The 27,088-nt window shown below is 38.5% G+C and overlaps 3 protein-coding genes across 3 annotated transcripts in view; all 3 read right to left on the bottom strand.

Moving 5' to 3' along the window:
- Positions 1–1,904: 1,904 nt before the first annotated feature.
- Positions 1,905–11,794, bottom strand: klhl8 (kelch-like family member 8). Its single transcript, XM_053340136.1, has 12 exons — positions 11,754–11,794; positions 8,003–8,222; positions 7,770–7,831; positions 6,739–6,904; positions 6,228–6,548; positions 5,799–5,985; positions 5,468–5,611; positions 5,097–5,208; positions 4,488–4,656; positions 4,243–4,402; positions 3,476–3,677; positions 1,905–2,743 (listed from the first exon to the last, which is right to left on the bottom strand). Exons 2-12 carry the CDS (start codon positions 8,198–8,200, stop codon positions 2,620–2,622), a joined length of 1,845 nt encoding a protein of 614 aa, XP_053196111.1. The 5' UTR covers positions 8,201–8,222; positions 11,754–11,794; the 3' UTR covers positions 1,905–2,619.
- Positions 11,795–13,640: 1,846 nt separating this feature from the next.
- sdad1 (SDA1 domain containing 1) lies at positions 13,641–20,309 on the bottom strand. Its single transcript, XM_053339896.1, has 22 exons — positions 20,134–20,309; positions 19,933–20,037; positions 19,020–19,118; positions 18,811–18,921; positions 18,582–18,653; positions 18,001–18,101; positions 17,853–17,910; positions 17,669–17,743; positions 17,455–17,556; positions 17,290–17,359; positions 17,074–17,177; positions 16,636–16,693; positions 16,501–16,559; positions 16,337–16,413; positions 16,122–16,219; positions 15,917–15,993; positions 15,092–15,215; positions 14,900–14,991; positions 14,545–14,735; positions 14,264–14,348; positions 13,957–14,118; positions 13,641–13,860 (listed from the first exon to the last, which is right to left on the bottom strand). Exons 1-22 carry the CDS (start codon positions 20,221–20,223, stop codon positions 13,813–13,815), a joined length of 2,058 nt encoding a protein of 685 aa, XP_053195871.1. The 5' UTR covers positions 20,224–20,309; the 3' UTR covers positions 13,641–13,812.
- A 2,030-nt stretch (positions 20,310–22,339) lies between these two features.
- The window catches only part of ptpn13 (protein tyrosine phosphatase non-receptor type 13), a 47,010-nt gene continuing 42,261 nt past the window's right edge, over positions 22,340–27,088 (bottom strand). Inside the window, exons 38-49 of the mRNA XM_053339632.1 lie at positions 26,472–26,627; positions 25,976–26,141; positions 25,760–25,840; positions 25,526–25,632; positions 25,368–25,423; positions 25,177–25,274; positions 24,790–24,938; positions 24,610–24,700; positions 23,991–24,328; positions 23,674–23,889; positions 23,496–23,558; positions 22,340–22,917 (exon numbers count right to left, since the gene is read on the bottom strand). Of these exons, the coding sequence (XP_053195607.1) occupies positions 22,840–22,917; positions 23,496–23,558; positions 23,674–23,889; positions 23,991–24,328; positions 24,610–24,700; positions 24,790–24,938; positions 25,177–25,274; positions 25,368–25,423; positions 25,526–25,632; positions 25,760–25,840; positions 25,976–26,141; positions 26,472–26,627 (1,599 nt within the window). The 3' untranslated portion in view covers positions 22,340–22,839. The remainder of the gene's footprint in view (positions 22,918–23,495; positions 23,559–23,673; positions 23,890–23,990; positions 24,329–24,609; positions 24,701–24,789; positions 24,939–25,176; positions 25,275–25,367; positions 25,424–25,525; positions 25,633–25,759; positions 25,841–25,975; positions 26,142–26,471; positions 26,628–27,088) is intronic.

Genomic DNA, 27,088 nt, shown 5'->3' with positions numbered 1-27,088 from the left:
AACACTTGACCTCTTGACTCATTTTCTACATTACAACTTACGATAATTTGTTACCAAATACAACTACAGTGATCAAAAACAATGTTTGTTATTTAGATTCCAATAACAATATTATGCATTTCTACACATTACTTGTTGCTGGTTGTGTTACAAAAATAAATAGACTTACCTAATGACGCATTAAAAAGTCTGAAATATTCAATTTGATGCAATTGCTTTATGCACTTTCATTCTTTTTACTCAATAATAATAACTGCACAAAATATTGTTTGTGAGCTGCACAAGCTGATATCACACATTAATACAAATGCACAAGATTTATCATTTTCTTTCTCTAAAACATCAGAAACTTTCATGAACAATTGATGCAACTTGAGCTACCTTGATGATAACTCATTAAGAAAAGTGTTCATCCCATTTGACAGTGAAACCACAAAGTCCAGGAGACAGTTTATAACAACCACATGTCCACTGTCAATAAACTTTATACAACTACACCTCTGCCTCAAACTGTTACTTTTTAACTCAGTTTAATGGGATGTTACAAAACAATAAAGACAAATCTGAAATCAAATTCTCATTTACAGTATATTGCTAAGGAGATCCAACTCTGAGTTGATCAATCTGACCTGAGTTTATGAAACACCTACTGTGCAGAATACTATTATTTTATTCATCTTCATTGAGCAAACGGAAGAAAAAGAACCATAAAGGTAACCAACTCCCACAAACACTTTGTCGTGTATGTTGAGGGTGACTTTTCATAACTGAAGTGACTTTAAAGGGGCATTGCCACAAACTTGATTACTGAAAGGTTTTTTTTTCTGGCTCCAGTTAATAGCAAAACCAAAATGTCATGAACTGTTACCAAACGAAAAAAAAGAAGAGTCCCACCCATGAACTTAACATATAACTTTATTGTACCAATTTATACCAATAGCATGTAAATAAAAAGCACAAGATGGAAGCAGTCATAAGGAGGAAGAACAATACAAAGTACAGCAAGTTTACAAAAGACTCAGTATCTGGCTCATTTGCTAACAAAGTTGGCAGCAACTTACATTTTAGTGTAAAGATGAAATATTGGGTTGATAACATGCACCAGTATTAATACTGTGCAATAATATGTATCTTTCTTAGTATAAATGTAATTAACATTTCTGTTGTCAATCAGCCTGAATCAGCCAGAAACGTTCCTACATATGGCAGAAATAGGCATCGGTGTTAAATAAACATCTTTAAACTTATGACACGTATAACATGAAATTCTCTATTTAGGACAAAAATATACTCAGACTTCACATCTATTCTAGGAAAATAGTGCACAGCAATGGATTAGATAGTATAGTAAAGAATAATACCAAAGATACACCTATTTTATAATACAAAAATGTCCATATATTAAAATATAAGAGAACCATCTGCAGACACAAACCTCAGTTGAGTCTCATACACATCAGAAAGCACTCTGATTAGGATTTCTGACAGTCCAGCTATCGTCAAACACAAATCTTGGATTGGAAAATCTTTCCCTGCAAGTTTGAACAGATCTCTGTACAATATTGTAAAACTGAAAAAAGAGCTCAAGGGGTGCACAGTAGCTCTGATCAGTCCTCAGGTGTATAGCTTTTATCACTTCAAGGTGAAGGTGGCGACTTGGGAATCAGCAGAAGATTGGACCACATTTGCATCTGTAGCTTCTTATAAAAGACTGACACGCTTTGTTATGTTTGGCACTTGCAGCAGTTAAATTACTTGGACCTGCCATCCTAATATGATTTGTTTATATCAGCCTCAAATGATTGTTCAGACACAGTTACAGGCAAAATCCAGCTAGAAAATCCAGCACACAGCAGCTGGAACTGCTGATTGAGTCATTTTGACATGCATCTTTAAAAACTTACCTTCGTGACATCTTGGAAATGCATTTGACATCTTGACACCCTATTTCATATTTGTAGATGAAAATGTTAGTGTTCTAACTGCACACGCTGCACTGCAAAAAAGGCGTCGAATCCAGTATGATTATTTTCAAATTACTAATGTTTCACGTCTCTCTGCAAAATGAAAACAACCGCAGCACCAAAGAGAAACCCAGAGACAGTCTTAATAAAGAGACCTTTGAAATTCTTTCATACTGGCCCACGATACAGTTCATGATGTGCACAGTAATTCTAGTAGCTCTGAATCGAAACTCACCTCTCATTTTCAAGAGGTTAGTATTGAGTGCAAGGCTCAGCTACTTTTTTCCCTTACAGGCGGTAAACAAAAGAAAATACAGTACAAAATACTACATCACTGATCGCAAAATAACACCAGCAGGAGTCAAGAGTCTTGAATGTGTCATTTTGTTAGACAGCTCGGAGAAGACTTCAAAATTGTCAGATGTGCACTTCAAGTCACAAAAATCTCCCCACTGTTCCTCAGTCACTGTGCAGACTGAACATCAGCCTCACTCATCAGTCACACACCGGAGGCTGCTGTTCAGACTGATAGCAGTGAAGTGACGCTGCTTGGGGAAGACACTGTCACTGTTAGTGTGCTTTGTGTCATGTGCTTTTGCAGTGATCAGATCTGATGGTGACATGGAAGACAGTCACCTGGGAGGTGGAGCGAAGGTCACATGCAGTTGACCACATTGCTGGACCCCTGGCCGACATCCCTGATGTGGCTGACGTGAGATGAACACACAGCCACTCCAGCTCCAGCACGGCAGTGAGACACTGAACCAACCAGCTCCCATCTGAACAGCAAAGAGATGCAAATCACAAGGAAATTTTAAGACATCTTATTAAATAAAGATTTTAAAAATGCAGCTTCTCTTCTGAACTACAACAGAAGAATTTAAATTATTTTAATTAGAGCAGTTTTAAAGATCAGATAAAATCATTCAGTTTTTATTGGAGAACACACAGCCATCTTCACCCACAAATATCTTTGTTATCTGCAGTGCTGTGCTGTCTGTGTGTGGCAACAAACAAAAAGGTAAAACGTGATTGTTGCACCATTTTTTGTGGCGTTGTCTAATATATTATAGACAACTATATATTGACAATGTTCAATAACTCTTTTATTTTAAGTATTTGAACCTTTTTGCATTTATTGACATCCATTTCCCAAAAGGACTATAACTGAATGCAAAGTTTTATGAAGCTCAACTCTAAAATTATTGGCGGGGTCCATTGCACAGCTGATCAATGATGTACTTTCACTTCTTTGGAAATAGACAACCAGCAGTCTTAAAAATCACAACGTATGTTTTCTATATTTTTTAGATATTCACAGCTGGTTGAAGAGCAAAGGGGGGAAAAAAGAAGGGACACAAAGCCTGAAACGATCTTACGTATGTCCTAATGGTTTTTCACCACAGAAGCATTTGTACAGTACTATTAAAAAGAGCTGCTTAATGATGACACACTGCACTACAATATCATAGAAACACATCACATTAGACAGCCTTCATTCATCTCTTCACCTGTTCATTCGAGGCTCAAAAGCCTCCACTGTGTTCAGGTAGATGTTACCATTGTGGCCCCCGACTGCGAACACTCTTCCCATTACAGTGGCGACCCCAACTCCACCACGTGGGGTGGTGAGCTCAGAGACGTACTCCCAGTGTTGCATTCGTGGGTCAAAGCGCTCTACGGAGCTCAGGGGGGAGTTGTCATCAAAACCACCTTTAAGAAAGACATGAGAACAGAATTACTAAAAATGACAAGAAAATTAATCACTTGTATATGTCAGAGGCTTTGGTAAGAAAAAAAAGCTTGCAGGCGTTCAAACAGGCAACTGGTATATTACTTAACATAGCAGGCACAAGAGGATCTCATAAATACATAGTAAACCACAGCTACTGATTAAGCAAAATGCCACCCGCAACAGAAGCTTTAATGAACCTTGAATGACTCATCAAATTCAAAAGTAGTACAATAAAAATCTAATCCTCCAACTCTGTAAATCATTTACCAGATAACTTTACAAAACATGAACTTTTGTCTTTCCTGATTCGTGCCTTTGCAAGGTGTGTACCTGTGGAGGCATGTGATCCGGGTGTATCAAAAATAATAAAAATAATAAAAATAATAACACACGGAAGAAGGAGAAACACCACCAAGATAATGACAGAAGTACTGTTTATGGCTCCAAGCAACAATATCTGGTTCTCAAAAGTGATCAAATTAAAATATCATGCATGTTGGAACCCGAGTGAGAAATCTCGTCTAGTTTGCTTATTCTTCTCACCAACTACATAGAGGCAGCCATTGAGTTTGCTGACTCCATTTCCAGCTCGTCGTTGGCCCATCTCGTTGACCTCTGTCCACTTGTTGAGGTGGGGGTTAAACCGCTCCACACTGGACAGCGACGCCACGCCATCATTGCCTCCAACTGCGTACACGAAACTCTGACAAGCAGAGGAAATAATGCAGTGAACTGCAGAGTGGACATCATATCAGGCACTATTTATTGACTTTCGTCTCTAGTCTTACCCCCAATGCCACAGAGCCCACTCCTCCTCTGGGTGTGTTCATCGGAGCTACAGCGCTCCAGCAGTCACTTTCGATGTCGTAACGCTCCACGTCGTTGAAGCAGGAGTTGTCATCCAGACCTCCAATGGCGTAAATAGGACCACCGAGAGCTGCCAGTGCTATACCCCTCCTGAGAAACAAAGCGGAGTATTTCTATTATTTACCGAACACTTTTACTAAATAGATGCAGTAGATGGTAAATGATACACCAGGAAAAAAGCATGTTATGGTATCAATTCCTGAGCATTTTCAGAGTGCTGAAAAACACAATCTTCTCTCATAAGGACATAATGAATTATTTATTTAGGTGCAAACTAACAAAAGACTCAACACAGCACAGTAAAACAAGCAGCTGTCTGAGTGTCAAGAACAGCATGAATAACTTCTAGGCTTTCAGTATAAACATTACATTTCACACTTCAATCACTTTGTTCATCCTAGTGGATTTTGCCTCTCAGATAATGCTTCCTTCAGCAACTTTCTTTTTTTTCAGCCACCTCAGTGTAGTAGATGGTCTTTTTTTAAGTGCGGACTCTCCCAGAAAGCCCCATACATCTAGTATCTGCGTACCTCTTAGTGTTCATGGAGGCTTTCATCATCCACTTGTTGGTGTGGGGGTCAAACATCTCCATATTGCCCAAGTGTTCATTACCATCATGGCCCCCGACAGCATAAACCTTACCTAAGAAAACCGCCAACAAACAGATATGAGGTTCAGTCTTAATGATCACATGACTGGATCAGTGATAGCCAACGATTCTCAGTTCTAGACACTGTGAGACCAGACTAATTAGGGCTTCTGACAAGTAATCTGTAATTCAAACATTGATTTAATATGCTAAATAATCTCATCAAAACTAAGTGTCTATATTACATATCATACTGTAATAACTGAAGTGCAGAGGGAACTTCCCAACCTGCCTCATCTTGACACCTCTTACCTCCTACAGATATTACGCCCACGTGACGTCGTCTGCTGTTCATTTCAGGGCCAAAGAACCAGCTGTTTTTAGTGATGGAGAAGCACTCTATACTACGAAATGGGTCACCAGAACCTCCCCGGCCACCCACACAGAACAAAACCCCTGAGAAAATAATTGGAAACAAAAAATAGTTGTCACAGTTAATATATATATATATATATATATATATATATATATAAAAATGAGAAATTATTGTATTGTTGTAAATGTACTTATGTTATGAAGACAAGACTGTTACAACACATAAAATCAGCATGCTCAAAACAGAGCACCGCCATATTAGTACAACCTGCAGTGTGTTTCCGGGGTATGGTGCGGACTGAATATTCAAAGTCCAGCACAACCTTGTTGCTGAGGTGTAGGTGGTAGTTCCTGGCTTCATCCATCAGGTCACGACAACTAAGGTTACCTTTGATCATGTCGTCCTTAGCCACAGTTCCTGTCAGGAACTCTACAGGGAGCAGGGGGAGCCGCACCTGAAGTAGAGAGGATGATACTGAATATTGTGGTTGTAAAAGTGATTACATAAAGCTGTAAACATATATGCAACACTAGTAAGACACGCTGTTATGCAACTAAACCTACTTGTAGTTCATGAAGTGGGTCAGCCAGTCTAACTGCACTAAACACACATACAGAGGCACTTCCAAACACAAACACAAAACTTTGACAACTCAACCAAACTATAACTCATGAAGCAAGCTATACATTTTCTAACCTGACACATGATCTGGTCCAGCCAGGCCTCGTGGTGTTGTGGATTTGCTTTTAGCCATTTCACGGCTGCGTTGTACACCTGTGTCTCAGAGTGGATATTGAGCTCGTTTGAGGACAATAATGTGCGCAAGTGCTGGGGAGACACACATGTGAAGTCCTCGCACTCCACCACCTCGGTGAAGTGCTCGCAGGCATAGCGGTCGGCCATGTCCATCAGGTCCACACGATTGTGGCTCTCAGCAAAGGTGCGAACTGCCAGGCAGTTGGTGGGGTGGAAGTGGGCCTTCATGTACTCACAGCAGGCCCTTGCTACCAACTCCACCTAACAGAGTGAGGCAGTGATAAAGAAATGTAGTCATTGTCTCAGATAAAACAATTCTCTTCTGTGTATGAATTGTAATAACATTTTGAACTCCTAAATAAAGGTTTTGTTATAAAATGCAGTTCATGTAAAATAAAGAGAACAGAATGCTTGCACTGCTTGTTGATAGCTTGTACTCGTGTTTCTTTACCTGAAGGATGCAGGCTGCATAAAGCAGGGGCTGCACATTATCTACAGTTAATGTGAGCCGGGAGGAGTAGGCAAAGTGTACCAGGTCCTGGATGGCATCACCATCAAAGTCCTTGATCTCTATCAGTTCCTGCTTGGCCTCTGACATCTCTGACAGGAACATGGCCCTGAGGGAAGAAACAGCCACTTAGACAAGAACCAGGAAAAAGTCTTTCAAAGATAAGCTTCATTATGGCACAATGCAATTGTGTAGATCATTTGTCACAAAAAATTAGTTTGTCCTCAAGTTGACTAGTAGCATGCAGTCATTACATGGACTTTCACTCCAAATTAATTTTTGATTAATGAATCATATATAATTGAATTAATTAATTAAATCTATTTTAGGCCATTATTATAGTATGTTTGCCTTTTGTTCTGTGTACATTAGGTTTATCTGATGTAAATGGTAAATTGCTGCATTTCATTTCATTTAAAATGGCTATAAATGGCCTCTGCTCATTCACCTATTCACACTCACACACACTGATTACAGAAAGCTACCATGACAGGTGCTGGCATAACCATTTGGGCCGATTTGGGTCTCAGTATCTTACCCAAGGACACTCTGACATGTGGACAGGAGGAATCAACATGTACGAACTGCTTGAATAAAAGTGGCGGGCTACTCCACGACTATTGCATTTTTCACAATTTTGAAACTTTTTGATCAGGGGGACAATTTGCTTCAACTCAATTGATAAACACTGGCTTAACATTGTCTTGCCATTTTTTGTAATTGTTAATGGTTTATGTAATTACTCAGTCAGCTTCAATTATTGCCATCAGGTGATCACATTTAAAACTCTGTAAAGCCACAACTTTATATTCATGTTTGACATTAAGAAAATCAAACCAATAGACTAACTGTTTCCACAAATGAAGATTCAGTGGCCATCAGTAAGAACAAATAGCCTTTTATTTTACTGTGGTGTACTGACCAGTATTAACCAGTATTATAAGCCTAAAATAAAACATAAAAATAGAGCACACCTGAAGTAAGGGATTACACAGGCCAGCACCAGCTTGTGGCATGGTATCAGCCTGCTGCCAACCTACGAAGAGAAACAAACACAGAATACATGTCTTAAAAACAGAAAACAAGGTGCACCTATATATAATATTGATAATCTCACCCCTAATTCATTTCTACAGTATGACATTAAGATGGCGTATCAGCAGCTATTTACAAATAGGTCGCATATATCTCCAACAGAATGACTGACCTTCAGAGTGACATCACAGAGCTCTCCTACTTCGTAGAAATGCCGGAGTGAGTTATGGAAGTCCTTCCAAGCCTCATGAGCCTCAAACACAAAGGACCCGTCGGGCTCGCAGTCTGCTTTCGATGCTCTGTTTCCAGGCCGCTTGTCCTTGGACTTCAGCTGCTTGGCATTGTCTGGCACCACATCGCCTGGTGCCATAGCTGGCTACAGGAAACAACACCTGAACAGAGAGAGACAGAGGAGGAAATTTCTTACTGATTGTACTTTGGAGTGTAAACACCCTGACTTGTAGGTGTGGGCAATATTGCATCAAAATTAATATTAAACATTTAAACATAATTATCTCTATAAATAATGATAGCTGGAGCCAATCCCAGCTGCCATTGGGCGAGAGGCAGAGTACACTCTGGACAGGTCACCAGTCCATCACAGGACTAACATATAGAGACAGACAACCATTCACACTCACATTCACACCTACGGGCAATTTAGAGTCTCCAATTACTATTTTCACTATATGGCACTCCAGTTCACCTAGTTCACCCACCCTCCCACCCCCCCACTACAATCGAAGTAATAAACATTAAGTCAAATTATCACCTTTCTAACAATGCCAATTAAAACTGAAGATGAATAAACTTTTAAGAGTAGAAATGATGATTGAGCTGCATCAGATTGCACAGGTGTTTCTAATAATGTGCTCGGTGAGCGCATGATAACACTAAATTATCACCCAGCCCTCACAATTTTTACTGCCAATTACAATTTGAAATAGAAAGAGGCTGCAACTGGGTCCAAATGACAATATGCAAAACAAACAGGACATGAAGTGTAGGGGGACACGGCCTGCCAGCTGAGCAAGTTTGTTCAGTACACCCACCCCCCCAGCTCTCAGTGTCACTTCCTCTTTACTCTATTCAGCAGCGACTGGAAAAAAATGTGAAAAGAAAATAGGATAAGCAGATACTACGCTACCATAGCACGTTAAATCAAAATGCTACAAACACTATGCGATCCAATCAATAAAACAGAAAAGCCTACTTACTGCCGAGCCTGAATCAGAAGAGAAAATCTCCACTGTTGGTGTCTCTCTGGGTTGAAAACAGGGAAAACTGAAAGCAGACAGCCAGAGGGCCAAAGCTCCACCCACACCTTACAGATGATGCACTGTCTCTCTTTTAAGCTATGCCTCTGACGCTGAATAGACTCAGTGTATCACCCCCTCATCACCAGTCCCCTCACCAGTCCCATCATATGCACTGGTGATCAAAGGCTCCTTCAGAACTTGCGGAGAGGCTTCATCTTTTTAGAGACTGGATTTAACGATATCCACTTAATTTCAAAGTCAGACAACAAGATCAGCTGGAACGTGTTCATGGCCTTCAGACGATAACATCCTCAAGACTCTGTTGTATTATTTATTAGCGTAAAGTGGAGCGAGAGAGTCAATAATTTAACAACAGATGTGTTGCAACAACTCCTCGACTCTACTGAAGACAAACTGAAAAAATGTGCAAACAGTAACCTCTTTCTGGGCATGTAATTCTATGCATCTGCGTGTCCCCCATACAAAAAAATTATACTCCCACTAGGCAACCAGCATGCCACAAAGACACAAAAGGTACAAAGAAGACGGGTATGGTCTCATGAGAAGCTACTGTTGTCATGCCAATTTACTTCACCCATTTCCAGAGGGCACAGCAACTATGCACAGTGCTGCCAAATGCTGTTTATCCTTTGATGAGAGTATTGTGACAATAATTTCCCACTAACGAGCTCACTCCCTGTAGCACACTGTATAACTAAATTCCTGTAACCACCTTTTAAAAAGAGACTGAGGGTGTGAGGCATATTGTGAAAGATGAGAGATAAATGTTAAGCAGAGGATTTGTGAGGCAGTTATTTTGGTCATATATGCTTTTTTTTTAACCATTTGATCTTCCCCTGCAGTTCACTGGATTGTTTTGTCCCTTCTCTGCAACTATGCAATGGATATTACACCAAGTCTAGCAGTAATCCTGCTTGTTCATTTAATGTACATGACTGTGCAATATTCAAATTTCAAGTATACTACTACTTCAGTTCAACTGTAGTCTGTGCAATATGTATATCACTTTAAATCTGTGCAATATCAACATCAAACTCAGGTATATTATCACTCAACACCAATAATACTCTTGCACATATTGTTACTATTACCATTATTTTACCACTATTGTTTTTATTACATTTGTACTTACTTATCATTTATTGTTCTTTTTTATTTATTTATTGACACTCTTATTTTTTCTGTCCACTTTGCTACTACTATTAATGTGAATTTCCCCATCGTGAGACTAATAAAGGAAAATCTTATTATCTTGCACAAGCTTAACCTTAGTTGTAATTTACCAAAGTAGCTCTATTATGCCCCACATATTTAAAACACTTAGGTATAAAAGTATGCAGGCTAAATCTTCTTGGATTTGGGATTTGAGCTTTATAGTTACCCCTCCAGGACCACTGCATGCCAACACATCATGTACAGGGTTCCCACACATTTTTACCAATGCATTTTGAAAACTTTCCATAACTTTTCCACAATATTTTATCCCATTTCCATGACTTAATCTAAGTAGTTTAACAAATGTAGGCCCACATAGCGACTATAGGGCTATGCCTGCCCCCCATCCCATATCCGGACGTGCAGGTTTGTTGAGGCTTTCATCAAACATCATAGCCAGAGCTGTCAACTTTTCAGAAAACCTCAGAGTGAGATTTGAGGGATGTTGGGCTTTCATGGTTGCCACCATACATCAAGGAATTTTATTCAATTTGTATTTTAAGTAAATAAACATGACTCTGTACAGCATGGGTGTAGGAATGTGGGTGAGACAATAACATTTTTGAACAAAGTAGATGTCATTTCTGGCATTCTGGTGCCTTTTAACAAGTGTTTTGACACTTTGACCTGACTATACTGTGAGAAAAAACGATGGCTACATTTTATAATTACATTCAGAGGAAGCGTTTGCTTTTTGACATGGTAAAAGTGGGGGGTCCAAGTTCATGCAGCCTGTCTTATATCTGTTACCTTTGTTATCAGAGCAGGTCATCCCTAATTCAAAACTTTTCCAAAACGTTCACCTAATTCCAAACCATTTCCAGGCCTGGAAAACATTTTTTCTAATTTCATAACGTTTCATGGAATTTCATGACCGTGGGAACCCTGCATGTAGCTAAAAGGATGCTCATAATTAAGGTACCATCCTTATTTATAGTGTGGTATCAAGCTGTTAAAGTGTATATACAAAGTGGCTATCTCAAATTATTATGCACAAAGGACCGATGTTTTCTGACTACCACACCAAAACGTACATAATACATTCATTGCAGTCGTCAAAATATGGGATAAATATGGCAAACATGCAGCTACACGTCAACAGAGTGTGAAGCAAGATGAGCTTAGGTATTAGAGGTTGACTTACCACATTCAGTATTCACAACATATAGTCGTTTGTCTCTTAGAAAACAGATGAAACACAACACTACAACACTAATATCCACGATAATGATGATATCCAGTTAGCTCCACGGTTAGCTTGTTCGCTACATAGCTAGCATCGACACCAGAGCTAATCTTAGCTGGCAGGGAGCGAAAAGGAGATTAAACCCCTGAATTTAACGAAAATATTATATGTAGATTGACACAAAAGGTCTGTAAAACCTTGCCTGGTCGTTACAATAGGTGCAGTGTAATGAATGTGAATACCTCATGTCGCAGGAACAATTGAAATGCCGGCTTGGTTGGGCGAAATATTTGGCATTTGCACGTTTGTTGTGATTCAAGGTGCTTCATGGGTATTGTAGTTCAAGGGTTAGTGTTAGCTACAAGCAAATGAATAAGCAAATAAACACATACGAAGCTATTTAAAAGCTCTTTATTGTGATATTTATTTGTGATGAAAAACTGTGATACCCCGTGAATTATTATAGTTTCTCATTATTTTGAGACACTAAGTCATTATTTTGAGATAGTTTCTCATTATTTTAAGACATGTCATTATTTTGAGATAGTTTCTCATTATTTTAAGATACTAAGTCATTATTTTGAGTTACTAAATCATTATTTTGAGATATAAGTCATTATTCTGAGTTACTAAGTCATTATTTTGAGTTAGTAAGTCATTATTTTGAGATAGTCTATCATTATTTTAAGATTTCAAGATATTGAGACGGTTTCTCATTATAATGACTTACATTTTTTTGTATCTTTGGCAGAAATGGGCTTCCATACTTAAAAGTGAGTAAGTTTCATCTGTGAAAATTAGTCTATCAGGACAATTTTTAATATATTTAGACAAAGATCATGCATAAATGTTAATGTTAAAGAGTGTCAGTAAGTTAGTATTTTATTACCTTCCTAACACAAAGCAAAATACACTATTTTAGTATGGCTGGACCATGGGTGGTCAGTGTGGCGGGCTTGCTAGAGGGATAGTCAGTTATGTCTATAATGTGAATTCCTGGATATTAAATGTTCATCTGATAATTTTGTATAGTGGTCTCAGTTATATATTGTTGTTGAAATGCAAGAGTAACACTTTGCACTCATATTTTGGGATGTTTGATTTGAAAGACAACTTATTTTAATGATAACTGATTCTTATTACCTCTCTGTTAAACAAGAGTTTAGCCGACTGCACTCATTTCAGTTGTATTTTTGAGAATGTCAGTAGTTAATTTTCACATCAATAACATTTTAACTGCACCTTAAGTTTCTTTGCTCTGAAACATTGGAGTCTGTACAGTTACAAACTCTGTTGAAACATAGTCGGCAGACAGAGATAACATATAACAAATACTGTCACATTTTCAGTTGCTAAATGCTGACTTCAGATTGAGTTAACTTTGCCTTATTTTGTCTTCCGTATCAGTGAACATGAAGCTTCAGCACATAACACTTGCATGATCAATATAACGCACAAAAAATGTGCTGAGTAAGTAAATGTTATCCTGTAAATATGATTGTTATATGACTACCATCATGTAAACTATATTGGCTACTAAAATCTCTCCTCAAATTATACATTAACAACTCCTTCATAACCTGATGGAGTTCCATTTACAGTACTTCTGTATTTTGCAAACACAAGGCAGAAACAGTGGAAGCAGGTCATTAATATGGATACATTTTATACATAACATGAAGCTGAAATTCAATCTAAAATGTATTAAAAATCAAAATAACCACATACGACAAATGACAAACTGTCTTCACGGTAGTTAGTGTGAATTTTAAAAAACTGTTTCAAATAAATTATATTTTTTGAATGGGATCAGTTCACAACAAACAGCATTTCTTGAGTCTGAAAACAAAGATTTGAACCCCCCTCAGTGTCTAGAGCCTCATATATGTCACCTTTTATTTATCTTTATTAACTTTATTACAACCAAAGCTACCTGTGTCTATTTAATTTGAGAGTGTCCAAAATAAAACCCACAACATTTAAGTTTATTGATTTTCCTGAACTTCTATAAAGTAAATTAAAGGTGTCCCATGAACAGAAAAAAAGAGATTAAGCCATAAAGGTTAAAAATTTAGGTTAAAATTTTAATTATAAACCCATACTCAAATAGATAAATGACATTCACACAATTATCAAAGATTATTTATTTCAGACCACTGTGTATTTATGCAGTTCATCTACTGAAAAATAATACATTAAACTGACAGAGTTTTACAGGCCACTTGAAGGATGTACAATAATTTGACATATCAAAGGTTCAGGTTAGCGAGGTGAGGCAAATAAACATTATGTCCATGTGTCCTACTTGTACTGCTTCTTCTTTTTTAGCAGAGAATCCCGTAGAGCAATCTGGATAAGAAAAATATATATTTTAGTGGAAATGCAAATACAATTTAGCAAGAGTTAAACACAGTCTGTACTTCTGATACACAGTATGTGACTTACCTGTTTCTCTCTGAAGGAGCGTTTGCCTTTAGTTCTGACACCCTGACTGTGTCTCATCATCATAAAGTTCTTCTTCCTCCTCTTCTCCTTGTTGCTGGTGCTGGCGTGTGGGTTCAGCTTAGTATGTTTCTTTACGAAGTCTTTACGGTCAGACCTTCCCGCCTAGAAAACCAAACACACCATTACTTACGGTCACGAGATGCAAACTGTAATGACTTTCAGAGTCTGTAGTGTTTCAGGTCTTTTACCCAGTCAGCAAATCTGAAAATGATTTAAATCAAATCTACAGTTGGCATTAAGGTCGTACCATTGCTGTTGCCAGTCGTGTTTCCTTGTCTTCTTTTGGTTTCTTGTGTAATTTCTCAATATGTCTCAAGGTCAGCAGCTCCCCTCTGAAAGGTTTGAAAAAGAAAACATACAAAATCCTCAGTATGATCATCTCTCTCTCAAGGAATTAAAAATCACAGTGATTACTTTCTGATTCCAAGAAATCTACAACCTGAGTGTAAAACTATTTCATACAAAAGGGTAAATTAATCTTGTAAATGATGTAATGCTTTACAGTCTTGGTTCACACTGCTTTCTAACCTGTTGTCACCCTCGTCATCACTGTCCACTATCTTCCTCTTCTGGCCCTTTCCTGGTTTAGCGTTGACCTCCTTCGCCATCTGGGCCAGACGGATCTTCTTAAATTCATCCTGTGTGAGGAGCCTGCTGCCGCTGACCGCTGCTGCCTTGGCTTGCCTTTCCTCAAGTGGTATACTCTGAAGCTTTTCCGCCTTAAACACACACACACACACACACACACACACACACACACACACACACACACACACACACACACACACACACACACACACACACACACAAAAATTAAAGTAAAGTTACAACACATAATTTAACCTTGTGAAATGTATCAAGCTGTGCATATTTTTATTCTCACCACTTCTCCTGTGTCCTCATCAGATGAGTGGTGAACATCCACCCACTCCCCATCCTCATCTTCATCACCAATACTGGCACTCTCCCAGCCGTCTGTAGTGAAAAACATGCATATTAACCTATTATTGATAATCTATAATCTCTATAAGCACAGACTGTTTTAGCCACTGTGATCCCATCAATAACTGCTGACCTTCGTCCTCCTCTCCTTCTTCCTTCTCCTCCTCCAGCACTTCAGCTCCAGGGATATAGTCTTTAGCCTCCAGCTCGCCGTAGTCTTTGATCTTGGCCTCTGCTGATGCCTCTGTAGGTCTTCCCTGAACACAAAGAGGCAGAGTTTACATTAGTGACATTTTATGTGATGCTTTGTTCGTATTGTATTTTTTCAATCTATTGCCACGTCTCTCCTTTGTTTATTTCTGCTTCTGTAACTACATCATTTATTAGGATCTCCTCTTTAGACAAAGCTCTAAACCAGGGGTGTCAAACATGCGGTCCGTGGGCCAGAACTGGCCCGCCAAGGGGTCCAATCCGGCCCACTTTCCTTCATGTCTTCCTTCTTTCCTTCCTTCCTGTCTTTTTTCCTTATTTCTTTTTTCATTCCTTCCTTCCATATTTCCATCCTGTCTTCTTTTCCTACTTCCTTCCATCTTTCGTTCCTGTCTTCTCTCCTTCTTTTCTTCCATCTGTCCTTCCTTACTTCCTTCCTTCCATATTTGCGTCTTCATTTCCTACTTCCTTCCTTCTCTTTTTTCCATCCACCTGTCTTTCTTCCCTTTCTTCCATTTTTTCTTCCTGTCTTCTTTTCCTTCCTTCCTTCCTTCCTTCCTTCCTTCCTTCCTTCCTTCCTTCCATCTTTTTAATGATCCCAGCCCACATCAGATCAAATTGGGCTGAATGTGGCCCTTGAATGAAAATGAGTTTGACACCCCTGCTCTAAACCATGCAACACCTCTGTGGGATTATAACTGTTTTTATATAGATATCCTTTCAGGTTTTAAAAAGTTAAAAAGCTTACCCTGTCTCTCTTATGTAGCATCTGTGGATTAAGGTTCCTGAACAGCTGGATCAGACCCCTGGCAGACATCATCACATCTGAGGTAAATACAGACACATGCTTGTTGTGAGTGAACATACATACATGCATGTTTCAGTTAATAGGGGCATTCAGCATAGTGGTAACAGTACAGATGTAAAAAACAAACAGACTGGTAGTCACTTACTCTTGTCTTTGTGGATCTTGTACTGGGCCAGGTCCTGCAGCAAGTCTTCATTAATGGCGAGCGGACAGCGGGCTGCCACCTCCTTGATGGCATTGATACTGAAGTACAAGGAGAGGTTAAACTTACTACATATAATATATTTAACCACATATTTGGTTTGAACATTTTACTCCATATTAACTGCAACCAGAAAGCAGACCACAAAAACGACTTACCCGACTGTCATGACCTCCCCGGAGTTTCTGTCCGTCACAAAGTTGTTGGCAATGGTCATGATCACAGGTTCAATGACCTACGTGAGTGGGAATGTAGAGTGTTAATAGTGTTATAGTGAATGTCCTGTGTTCTTCTGGAGTAAAATCGGTTGCTTGTACTGTACCTCAGGGGGGACGAGCTGATGGGAAGACTGGGCAGCACACAGGAGAATCTTTGTCACTTCTACAAAGACAACAGATTGTCAGAAATGTGCAATTAAAGCTAAAGTAAAAAGACTCAACAAATGAGTTATGTTTACCTCTTTGATGGGGCTGAAGAAACCTCTGGATGAATGGATAAAAATTGAAGAGGAAGAGCTGAAGAAAAAGAATAAAATACTTAATTCCCTCAAATTGAAAATATTCCATTTATGCTGTGTTCATATTAAATATATGCAAACTTCATGGCAGGACTCTTTACATTAGGCATCCATGCCTGCATATCATTATCTGGTAGAAATGACAGCATATAGTTCATTGTAAAGTTGAAATAAATCTAAAAACTACCATAACTTCTTAACATTTCCAAAGGCTGTGTTGGATAAAAGTATTTACACATTTTATTTGCTGCATAGCCTCCTGCGTTATTTTTTGAATCTGTCTATTTTGAATATGTGGCTTCACTGAGTCATCAATTTTTACTAGGGCACTTTCATCTGCCATTATGCTCAACCACCGTTCAGCGTCACATCACTTACCTCATGGATTCCAACCAGTCTGGATAAGAGCTCCATCAGCATAATCTTCACCTCGAAGCGCTCTTTAGAGTCTTCCAACTGCTTCAAGAGTTTCTCTGAGAAATCTAAAGACAATATATATATATATATTAAACAGTCTGTTGAGTAGTTTGATACAAATAGCCTTGGATAAACTATGTCTGCTGCAGTTGCTATGGAGAAGATGAGGAAGCCTACCTTGAGGATCATGAATGAGGTGAATGGCTGAGAAATTGAATACTTCCACCTTCTTCTTTTTCTTGTGTTTCTGCACAGAGAGATCACGAGTACAGAAAGTGAGAATGATAAACTCATCTGAACCTAAATGTAATAATACAAATCCCGTCTCCATCATAGCGGTACCTTGAGGACTTTCATTGCTTTCTCCATCTTCTTCTTGTTTTTGGTGGTTTTCTTGCCTGTGGAGTATCTCACCATCAGGTCCCGAGATGATGGTCCCTCCGCCTGGAAGATAAGAATGATTCTTAATTTAAAAAAAAGCTCAAATCTACACCACACTTGTTTACTTACTACTTAAAGCTTTACTTTAAACCTTTCCTTTATCTTTGGTACTTGCCTCTGATTCTGAATCACTCTCGTTCTTCTCATCTTCATCTTTGCCCAGGAAGAATTTCAGACCGGCAACAAGGATCTACACAGGGAATAACGCAGGTGATGATGCACAGGTTTTCCATTTATGCAACAAATTAAGTAAGGCATGGCTGTAAAGCATGGCTGTCAAACAGGGGAAAAAAACATACCTTTGTCACCTTGGAGAAACATGCTGTTGTAATGACATTAACTGTTTTGGGGTCATTCCTGTGACACAGACAAAAAGACAACCAGATTTCAAAATAAGACCTCTACTAATTCATTAAGTCAAAAAAAAGTATAAATCATGACACCCACCAGATGTTCCTCTTGTACAGCTCCACCATCACATCTAAAGATATTTTTGCTGCAATGGGATTACTGTCTCTCAGCATGGTGTACATGAAGTTCTGCAATGTCTGAAACACACAACGTAACAAAACACAGAGTGAGTGGCGACAATTTAAAGCTGCTGTATTCACATAGAGACTCAAATGTGAAGTACTTCAAGGAACAGTATGCTGGATTTAGTGACATCTAGAGGCAAACCAACTAAATACCCCTCTACCCCTGATCAGAAGGTGTAGAAGAACCTACAGAAGCTGTGAAACTTGCAGAAAACTAAAAAGACCCTCTCTATAGCCAGGTTTGATTTGTCTGTTCTGGGCTACTGTAGGAACATGGCGGTGCAACATGGTGGGCATCATGGAAGAGGACCCTACTCCCTATGTAGATATAAAGGGCTCATTCTAAGCTAACGAAAACATGATTCTTATTTTCAGTAATTAAAACATACTTATGAATATTATATTACATTTCTGCCGAGTCGTTTTTAACTTTAGATGCCACTACATTTTACACCCTGCACCTTTAATAATCGTGTATATGGATGTACTTACCGTGTTAACCTTGTTGTTTTTGTGCTTAGCATTGATGTTTTTGATATCTGATACAATGTGTGTGTACAGTGTCTGCGGAGAGAGAAAAAACAAATGTTAACCAGCTACTGAGGCAGCAAACAACAAAATCAGACAGAACAGACAGAATGACTGCATGGTGGCTGGGGTAAAGCATAGGTTATTAAAAAAAAAAAAGTAGATATTTTATGTCAGGGCTGAGCGCGCTAACCTTTCTGAGCAGTTTGTCATGACATCGCAGAAGCTCAAAGAAGAGCTCCAGGAGGCAGGTGGGGTCGATCAGATCTTTATTCCTCAGAAGAATCAGAGCTTTGCACAAAGTCTGACAAGGATAGGGAAATTGGACAGTAGTCACATTTATGATCAATGACTTCAATAAACTAGCAGTTCTTGTTCTGACAGGTATGAGGCCATTCTTACCATTCTGAGGTCCGGCTCTATGACTGTGTGGTGACTCATTAATAACTCACACAGCTCTTGGGGGAAGGAGGACAGCTGCTGTAGGTAGCAGTGACCAACCTGTAGGACAGAGAAGAGTTTTAACAACACAACATATAGATGGCACACATAAAAAGTATTGGTACATGGTGATATTAGGATGAGAGCCTTGTAAGGTTTGGTGAAAGGGTGATATGTTAAATCTGTGGAATAGGTCAATCAACATGCCTGTCAATAGACTACCTCAACAAAGCTTTTATAAGGATTGTTCAAATTTCTCAAATGTCCCATCAAAATTCAGTTTAGAGAGCTTAGATATATATTTTTGCTCAGTTCAGATCTGGTATCCTGCCTTTACTTTGGAAATTGGACACTTCCATTCAGTCCCAGAGGAGGATGGAGGTTGTAACCTGTGTATTCTGAATGAGGTTGAGAATCTTATTTTCTACTGTCCATTTGATCATGATCTTAGAGTGAAGTTTTGCCCTGAAACTATGTGCTGTACTGTACATCCCATTCTGTTTAATATGACAGATGAATGAACGTTTACATACAAGACTTGGCAACAAACCTGGTTCTGATTCCGATATGAAACTTCAGCCTCACATAAGCTTCAGACTTCAGACACACATTTGAGTTTGGACTCCATCACTTACATTTAAAGCACATTTGAAGGAAATCTTATTGTCCAGTATAAACCAAGAGGAATGAACCTCTTTCAGTGTTCATGTGGACACCTGACTCTTGTTTTAAGACAGATTTAACCTCTCCTTTAGTATTTGGGTATAGGACCCTTGAAAATAAATATGAATCCATTTAAAAATACTTGCTACATAGTACTCATCAACATTAGACAGGCTCAGCAGATACAAACATAGAACATGCTTGTTATTACCTGAGCAAGGAACATGACAAGTTCTGCTAGCTCCTTGTTGGGTTTGTCAGGCTGCAGTTTGAAGATCTGTACATTGGACTGGTAGTGCCGGTACTGCTGCTGAAACTGTTCAAAGATACAGACAGTGATTCATTACTCCTCTATATTGACAGTACTCGTGAGCACAATTAGCGGCTAATAACTTTAGCATTCAACACTTACCTCATCCACGTATGACTGTGGATCTCTCTTGATGAGATTCTGCAGTTGTGGCAAATTATTAGGCAGTTTGTTGTTATGTCGCCCCGACATGTTAGCAGTTTATTTTACGGATGCGTAGTAAAAAAAATTAAAGATAATTTCCTTTTTTTTACAAAGCAAGCGTGGCCAGTGTGCACGCTGCCATTACAGTTTACAGTGTGGGATGCCCTGACCTTACGTCACGTCCGCGTTTGCTTTTTCCTACCCGCATTCCGCGAAAAACTCGCTCTACTCTGACTCTGATTGGCTAGACCGCCAGGTAAACAGCGAAGTGAGAGCCAATCAGATACTGAGTAGGGCGGGTCTTCTTAGAATGCGGGTGGGGAAAAGAAAACACGTCACATCCGGTCTTTGGATAGTTTCTGTCGTGGCTTTAAAGGACCAAAGTATCCAAATCTTCCGCATTTGGAACTTTTTCTATACTTTTAATTTAACAATGAGAGAGGCCAGTGCATTTTATATGTGTACAGTGTGTTTTTGCTTTGTACTGTTTGTTATTGTGTTTTAATATCTACTGAAGGGACTGCAGATGAAAATTAGGCTATCTATAAACTAACTCTGGTGTATCAAATCCTAACATTTATGTTTAACACTGCATATGGCCCCAATGAACAAATGACTACCACTTCTACTGGCACTGGAAATTTGTCCCTGCCCTAAATTAGCTGTCAACATGCATTTCAGCAGATGCACTAAAACGTATCCATGGCCAGGTGCCCACATTGTGATCTTATCTATCAAGCACATGACCTCCCACGTCCCACCTACCTGCAAACATTCACCTTACTACCCCTCGATCTGTAACTGTGTTATAAACAGTCTCTGGAGTATCCATGTTAATCTAGTCCAGATTTGCCAAGTCTCTTATTATAGATATTACCAATATAACTAATATAGTTAAATATGCTTTATTTTAGTTCAGTTTTGATTAAAATGTTAAGACATTTATATATATATTCACATATGTAGGCTACATAGCTGTTTTATGGTTTGGGCAGTTTTATATTAGGCTATGTAACATGTCTTTAATTTTCTTCTAAATAAAAACTAACTTATATTTAAGGTGTACAAGAACATAAGCTAAAGGAAAAAGGTGGAAGAAATTTCAGTTGAAGAGAGAGCACTTTTTTTTTTTTTTTTTTTTTAAATATAGTCACTCTTTCAGCACCCACTTAGGGAACTATACTACTTCTTCTGTATCAAAGCAGGCCTGCAAATATCTCAAGAAAAAAACTTTCTATCCAACATATTGAGCAATATGAACTTTTATTTGATCTAACCTGGGAAACAGAAAAGCCGGTAAGTTCCAAAGCTACCATTAAATATGTTTAAACACATGGTTGTGTTTCCAGAACAACTTCACACTGATGAGAAGATGAATTTTGGCACCACACGGTGGTGAAACATGGTGTAACAACCTGCCTGCTGCCACACCTGCTGCTCTCTGCTACATATGCAGCCAAATACTGTACAGTTTCAGCAGATAGCTAATCTAGGGTTGTTATACGAAATGAATACATACAGCGGATAAAGACAGAAATACCTCTACAATATTCATTCAAATGTAATAGTTAGGCAATAAATACAACTGAATCTAATGTTCAATCTTTGGGGAGACAAAGTGTGGGTGAATATAATGCCAGAGATCGTGGTCGTCTGGTTCCAAACATATTTAAATATAATGCAGAACAAAATATGTAACATTATAAGCTTAATAATTCCATGGATTTGCATTATATTGTAAATGCAGCAACTTCTGCGGTGTGTAGGCCTATGTAGTCATTTTCAAGTGAAGTAACAGTGGCCTTTTTCTCATTGTGTACTCTTTCCAGTCCAGTATCAAATCTTCTACAGCTGTATAAAGTTGCTGCTTTTCTCTTTCAGGGAACAAAGTTTCTATTCACAAACTGTTGCTTGTAGAGTATCCTACTCCTTCCCATTCTTAGTCATCATCACTCATTCATACATATCAGTGGTTTTCTAATTCAACAAGCTTGGAAAAGTTCAGACTGATTGCAAGCTTTTTACACAGCATGAATTCTAACAGACAAGTTTTGACATTTTCAGAAGTTTAAAGGCGATATGCACCGAAATGACAAAAAAAGGTTTGATTCATATAATAAAAAAAAGGTTCCTTTACATTTAAAATGTGTCCAGTTTAATTTTCAGGAGATGAATATGTACACTTTTAATTTCATTTACCTCAGGCAGTGAGCAATTACTGTATAATAGATTTACAAAGCAAATACTGACATAGTATTCTGTCAAGGCATGTTCCAGCATCAAAACAAGATTCAAAATAGACAAGTACAATTTTGTTCCACATAAAATATGAAATCATTGATCATTTCATAATAATTTTAAAATATCCAAGAATCTGGAAAATAAAACATTAGTGTTCTCTTGTAGGTGACAATAAGAAATACAATCAGCAGTTCTCATGAATGCATTAAAAGCGAGTAGCAGCCAAAGAAAGTGAACTCAAAAAAGCAAACAATAAAAATATAGACTTCTTTAAAATGATTTACTCTGAAGGAGCTGAATATTTAAGGCATAAAAACATATTAGAGTAATTTGGCAAGTTCTGCCTGTCAACTCTCCTCCATTTGTTTTGCTCTTTTTGAAACAGTCATCCAGCCTCTACGTGAACGCGATATGTGGTTTCTACTATCCCGAGATGTTCTCCTCTGCTTGAAGGCATCTGAGGACGTAGAGGATCACTTGATAGCAGAAAATATATTGATCCTGAAAAAAAGAAGGAAATTGTGTGAAAAAATAAATTTCACCAAAGGGATGCTGAGTTTAATGTGTTCAGATATAAGTTAGTTAAAGGATTGATTCAGTTTTTTATGTCTTTTTCACAATAGTCAGGTGCCCAAATGACCATTGAGAGATCCCTTCATAATGAACTTATTAGCATTGGAGACTAATGTGAGGCTTCAGTAGTCAAATCAAGAGTCAAATCAGGTAGATATCTTTCACAGTTAGTCATAGTGCAAAATTCCCTCTTCCCTTATGATTGTTCCCCTCTAGCTGAACAGGAAAAACCAGTGTCCGTTGGGTCACAAAGATGAAATTTCCTACTAAACAGACTGTAACTGTAAAATATATCCAAATTATTTGAATAACTAGGAATCCTCATGATCTTAAAATAAACTTTTAAATACAGTTTTACTCAAAACGAGGACTGTGGACTTTGCCCTCCCATCACTCACACTGAACGTGCTTTTTGAGGGGATCGTCTGATGATCAGTATGAGCAGGAGGAATAAGGAAAAATTGTGAACTTTTTCTTTAATATTAAAAGAAAACTTTAAAAGTTACCTCCGTCTGGACCATTCCCTGTCTCTGAAGTCTCATGTTTCTTACGACATCTGAAATATCAAACTACAAAAAACAGAATGTTAGTTAGAGCATGATCATTCTGAACAAAATCCTAATGATTCAGCAGAAGCTTACATGTAAACAATATTTAAGATAACGTAAAGAGTGTCATACTTACATCAGCATCTTTACTGATAAGACCCAGAACCACGTCTATACAGATGAGGGTTCCTGAACGACCGATGCCTGCACTGCAGTGTGTGATTATAGGTCCTGATCGATGAACGTGCCTCATATAGGAAATGAATGTAAGCAGCTGTTCTGGCTGTGTGGGCGTCCCATGGTCAGGCCATCCCGTATAATTCAGATGAGTTACATGTTGGATTTCATTGGTCTGAAGATAACGAAATTGCCATGTTAATTTGCCCGTAACACGGTGTGTAAAACCTTTACATATCATTACAAAATGAGCATGGAATCTTTAATCAAATTCACCTGTACGTCTTTGACCTCGATGAGTCGGATGACAAAGTTGTCCAGATACTGGTCTTTAATCAGCGTGATCTGTAACCTGTCATCCACCATCTCTGCTGTCTTCGGTGTGTCTGGCCAGTACCGCTGACATTTCACTTTGCCTCCCTCCACTTCCTGTGTCATCATGGCGATCACATTAGACTTCTGCTCCCAGACCATTTGCCAGAAGTCACCCAGAGTGGTCGGTAAAGGTCCCTGACAGGCGATGTACATGAAGTTCTCATCCTTCACTGACATCTTGATGAAGTTGGCATTGATGTAGCCTCCGTCTTTGCCAAGCACCACTCGAGTTGTGTCAACTAGAAAAAGCATGTGCATACAAAACCTGTTTCAACTCTTATGTAGCTAACGATTATTACAATTATCGATTATTCAAACACTTTTTGATTAATCATTTTGTCTATAAAATGGCAAAAAATGATTCCCAAGTGTCAAAAAGAAGATCTACAGATATCAGAAAAATTAAAAAAGGAGAAAATCTATGCTCAAAATTTAGAAATCACAATAATTGTAGTAATTTGGAATTAGTAGAAAGCCATCTCTAAGTTTCCTGCTGTGACACATTTGTAACTTTTCTTACAGGGAACAATATTCTTGTAGCGGTTCTTCTTCTTGTTCTCCTTTGTCTGACCTATTAAACAGTCGTCCAGCGGCTGGAGATTTTGTAGATTCTGCCAGGGAGGAAAACAGATGTTATATCAAATGAATTTTTGAACCAGCATTTTAAAATTTAAAGTGGCCTGAGAAGAGAGACTCTTACTTCAAACTCCTGCAGAGGGACTTTCTGCTCCAGAAGCCCCCTCATCATGCGTACCACGGTGTTAAGCTTCGGTCCTGTGTACTGGCCATCAGGGACCACCTTGACGAGGGGCAAAGAGGTCAGCTCATCCTCTGTGATGATTGGCCCATCTGGAGGAAAACAAAATGAAGGAACAAAACATTTTGAGCAGAACTACAAACATAAATTCTGAATTTTTTAAGTCAAGCCACAAATGAAGCTTGATTGCTTGACTAAGAATGAAAAGATGGACTGTGATCTATAACTTCCTTTTTGTTTAGACTCCATCATCTCTGCTCTCATTAACTAATTAAACCTCAGAATCTACAGTCCAATTGCAAATATAACATAGTAGAACTTCAGTCTTACCATCTCTTGATTTGGAGTTCATGTTTTCAATAGGCAGTTCATCACTTCCCCATGTGATTTCATCCTCCTCTGGCTGTCCGGCGCTCATTTGCAGATAACTGATGATTTCAAATGAACAGAGATTAGATATGAATGTATTTGCAATCCTAATCGTAATACTGTAGGTGTATATTCCAAAAGAAAAATCTTACTTTTCATTTCTGGGATCATCCACATTCTCTTCCTGCCATTCCACTTTCCGAGAACTCTAATTATGAAAGAAACACAACAAAACGTAACAAAAAAAAGTCAGGTATAACCACCACATACTTTCCATGTTTTTATCGAGTGTGGAGGGTTTTATTTGTACCTCAGGGGAGTCTTCGGGTAAAGAAGAGCCATCACAGTCTGTGTCCTCTGAGAGCTCTGCGCTCTGCTCCGTCTCTCTTTGCTGCTCCAGTGGACCGTCTTCATAGTCTGTTACACATGATTTACAATGAACAAATTAAGTTGTTTTGTTTTCACTGCATTCATGCTAATTCTTTGACACACTAACATTGTCCCTTTGAGATTTTCAGCACATTTTGCAGCCTCTATGTTATACCTATTGGTGGTATGAAAGGGAAGCTGCCAGACTTCTGCTCATCATTCAGCTTAGTCTTCACTCCACTGTCCTCACTCAGATCTGGAAATAAAGTGGATTGTTTGAGTGAAATGTATAATTATTACTAATCACACTTGTATGCCAAATAGAGCAAAGGTAGTCCTTTATGAATGAAAAAGCAAAAAATATACATATCAATACCATAAATGCTTGTACCTGTGTTCCCATTGCACTTGTCAGTGTTGATGGGCAGATAGGCCAGGTATGTGCTGGGGTTCTGGTCTGGGGGTCTGGACACTATAAGGTGTACCAGGCCTTTAGCTTTACGGATGGTGGTGACAGCTTTGGTGTGGGACACGCCCGTCATTAGTTCTTCGTTCACCTATAAGAAAAAGACAACAGCGTCAGGATTGCTGTGTACAGATTGTGTTACAGGTTATATACACAGCCTATTCAGTCAAAAACATTTTTGTTTCCTCTACTAGTGGAATAGGTTGAGTTTTAATGGACTACATAATATTATTAGTTGTTCTAGTGAGAAATAATTTGCTAATGGACTCGATCAATCAATGAAAACAAAACATAATTAATGTTCGAAAAAACTGGTTGCTAAATTTAACATTGTTCTACTTTCATATGGAAGAACAACCAAGTACATATATTATAGTAAGCACAACGTCTGCCCGAAATGTAAATGGCACTCATTACTCACTTTCAATAGCCTGTCTCCCACTTGCAGCTTGCCTGTGGACTCTGCTATTCCTCTTGGTGTTATAGACTTGACAAAGATGCCCCTCTCCCCTCCAATCACTGAGAAACCCAGGCCCCCTGACTGGGGCTTCTCTAGATCCAGCTCTATGATCTCCTCCTGCATATTCAACAAAAAACAAATGTGTGTCACCTTTAATTCTCGATTAGAAACTAAGCGCTAATCAGACATGAGCTGATGATGATGACAATATCATTACAAGAATACTCCTGTACAGATGCACATCTCAACCTACATGTATTCATCTTTGCCGATGACAAACAAAGTGTTTACTTGAAATTTCAATGCAGAAAATTTGAATAAGTTTGAATTTATTTATTTCGAACATGAGAATAAAAACAGATCAAGAGGATAAGCGAAACAAAAAATAAAATATTTGAAAAGGAGTAGGAAGGAGTATACACAATTCCTACCCCTTTCTCACTACTCCTCCATTAACTCACATATGATTTATAAACAACTATCCCAAATTTATTTACAACCAAAGTATCCACCTGCTGTTAAATGGTGGGAATATTAATGCAGGTTCACCTTGGATTATAGAGCACAAAAAGAAATCT

This window comes from Scomber japonicus, chromosome 19, assembly GCF_027409825.1.
Source record: "Scomber japonicus isolate fScoJap1 chromosome 19, fScoJap1.pri, whole genome shotgun sequence".
Lineage (NCBI taxonomy): Eukaryota > Metazoa > Chordata > Actinopteri > Scombriformes > Scombridae > Scomber > Scomber japonicus.
Note: the sequence above shows the minus strand (reverse complement) of the source record. Positions and strands in the feature narration are given on the sequence as shown.

Coding starts and splice junctions, on each gene's coding strand:
- sdad1 (XM_053339896.1), bottom strand. CDS start 20,223: ATGTCGGGGCGACATAACAACAAACTGCCTAATAATTTGCCACAACTG. Junction 16,220..16,336: donor GGGGAGGTCATGACAGTCGG/GTAAGTCGTTTT, acceptor CTTGTACTTCAG/TATCAATGCCATCAAGGAGG. Junction 15,994..16,121: donor CAAGATCCACAAAGACAAGA/GTAAGTGACTAC, acceptor TATTTACCTCAG/ATGTGATGATGTCTGCCAGG.
- klhl8 (XM_053340136.1), bottom strand. CDS start 8,200: ATGGCACCAGGCGATGTGGTGCCAGACAATGCCAAGCAGCTGAAGTCC. Junction 6,549..6,738: donor ATGCAGCCTGCATCCTTCAG/GTAAAGAAACAC, acceptor TCACTCTGTTAG/GTGGAGTTGGTAGCAAGGGC. Junction 5,209..5,467: donor GGGCGTAATATCTGTAGGAG/GTAAGAGGTGTC, acceptor CGGTTTTCTTAG/GTAAGGTTTATGCTGTCGGG.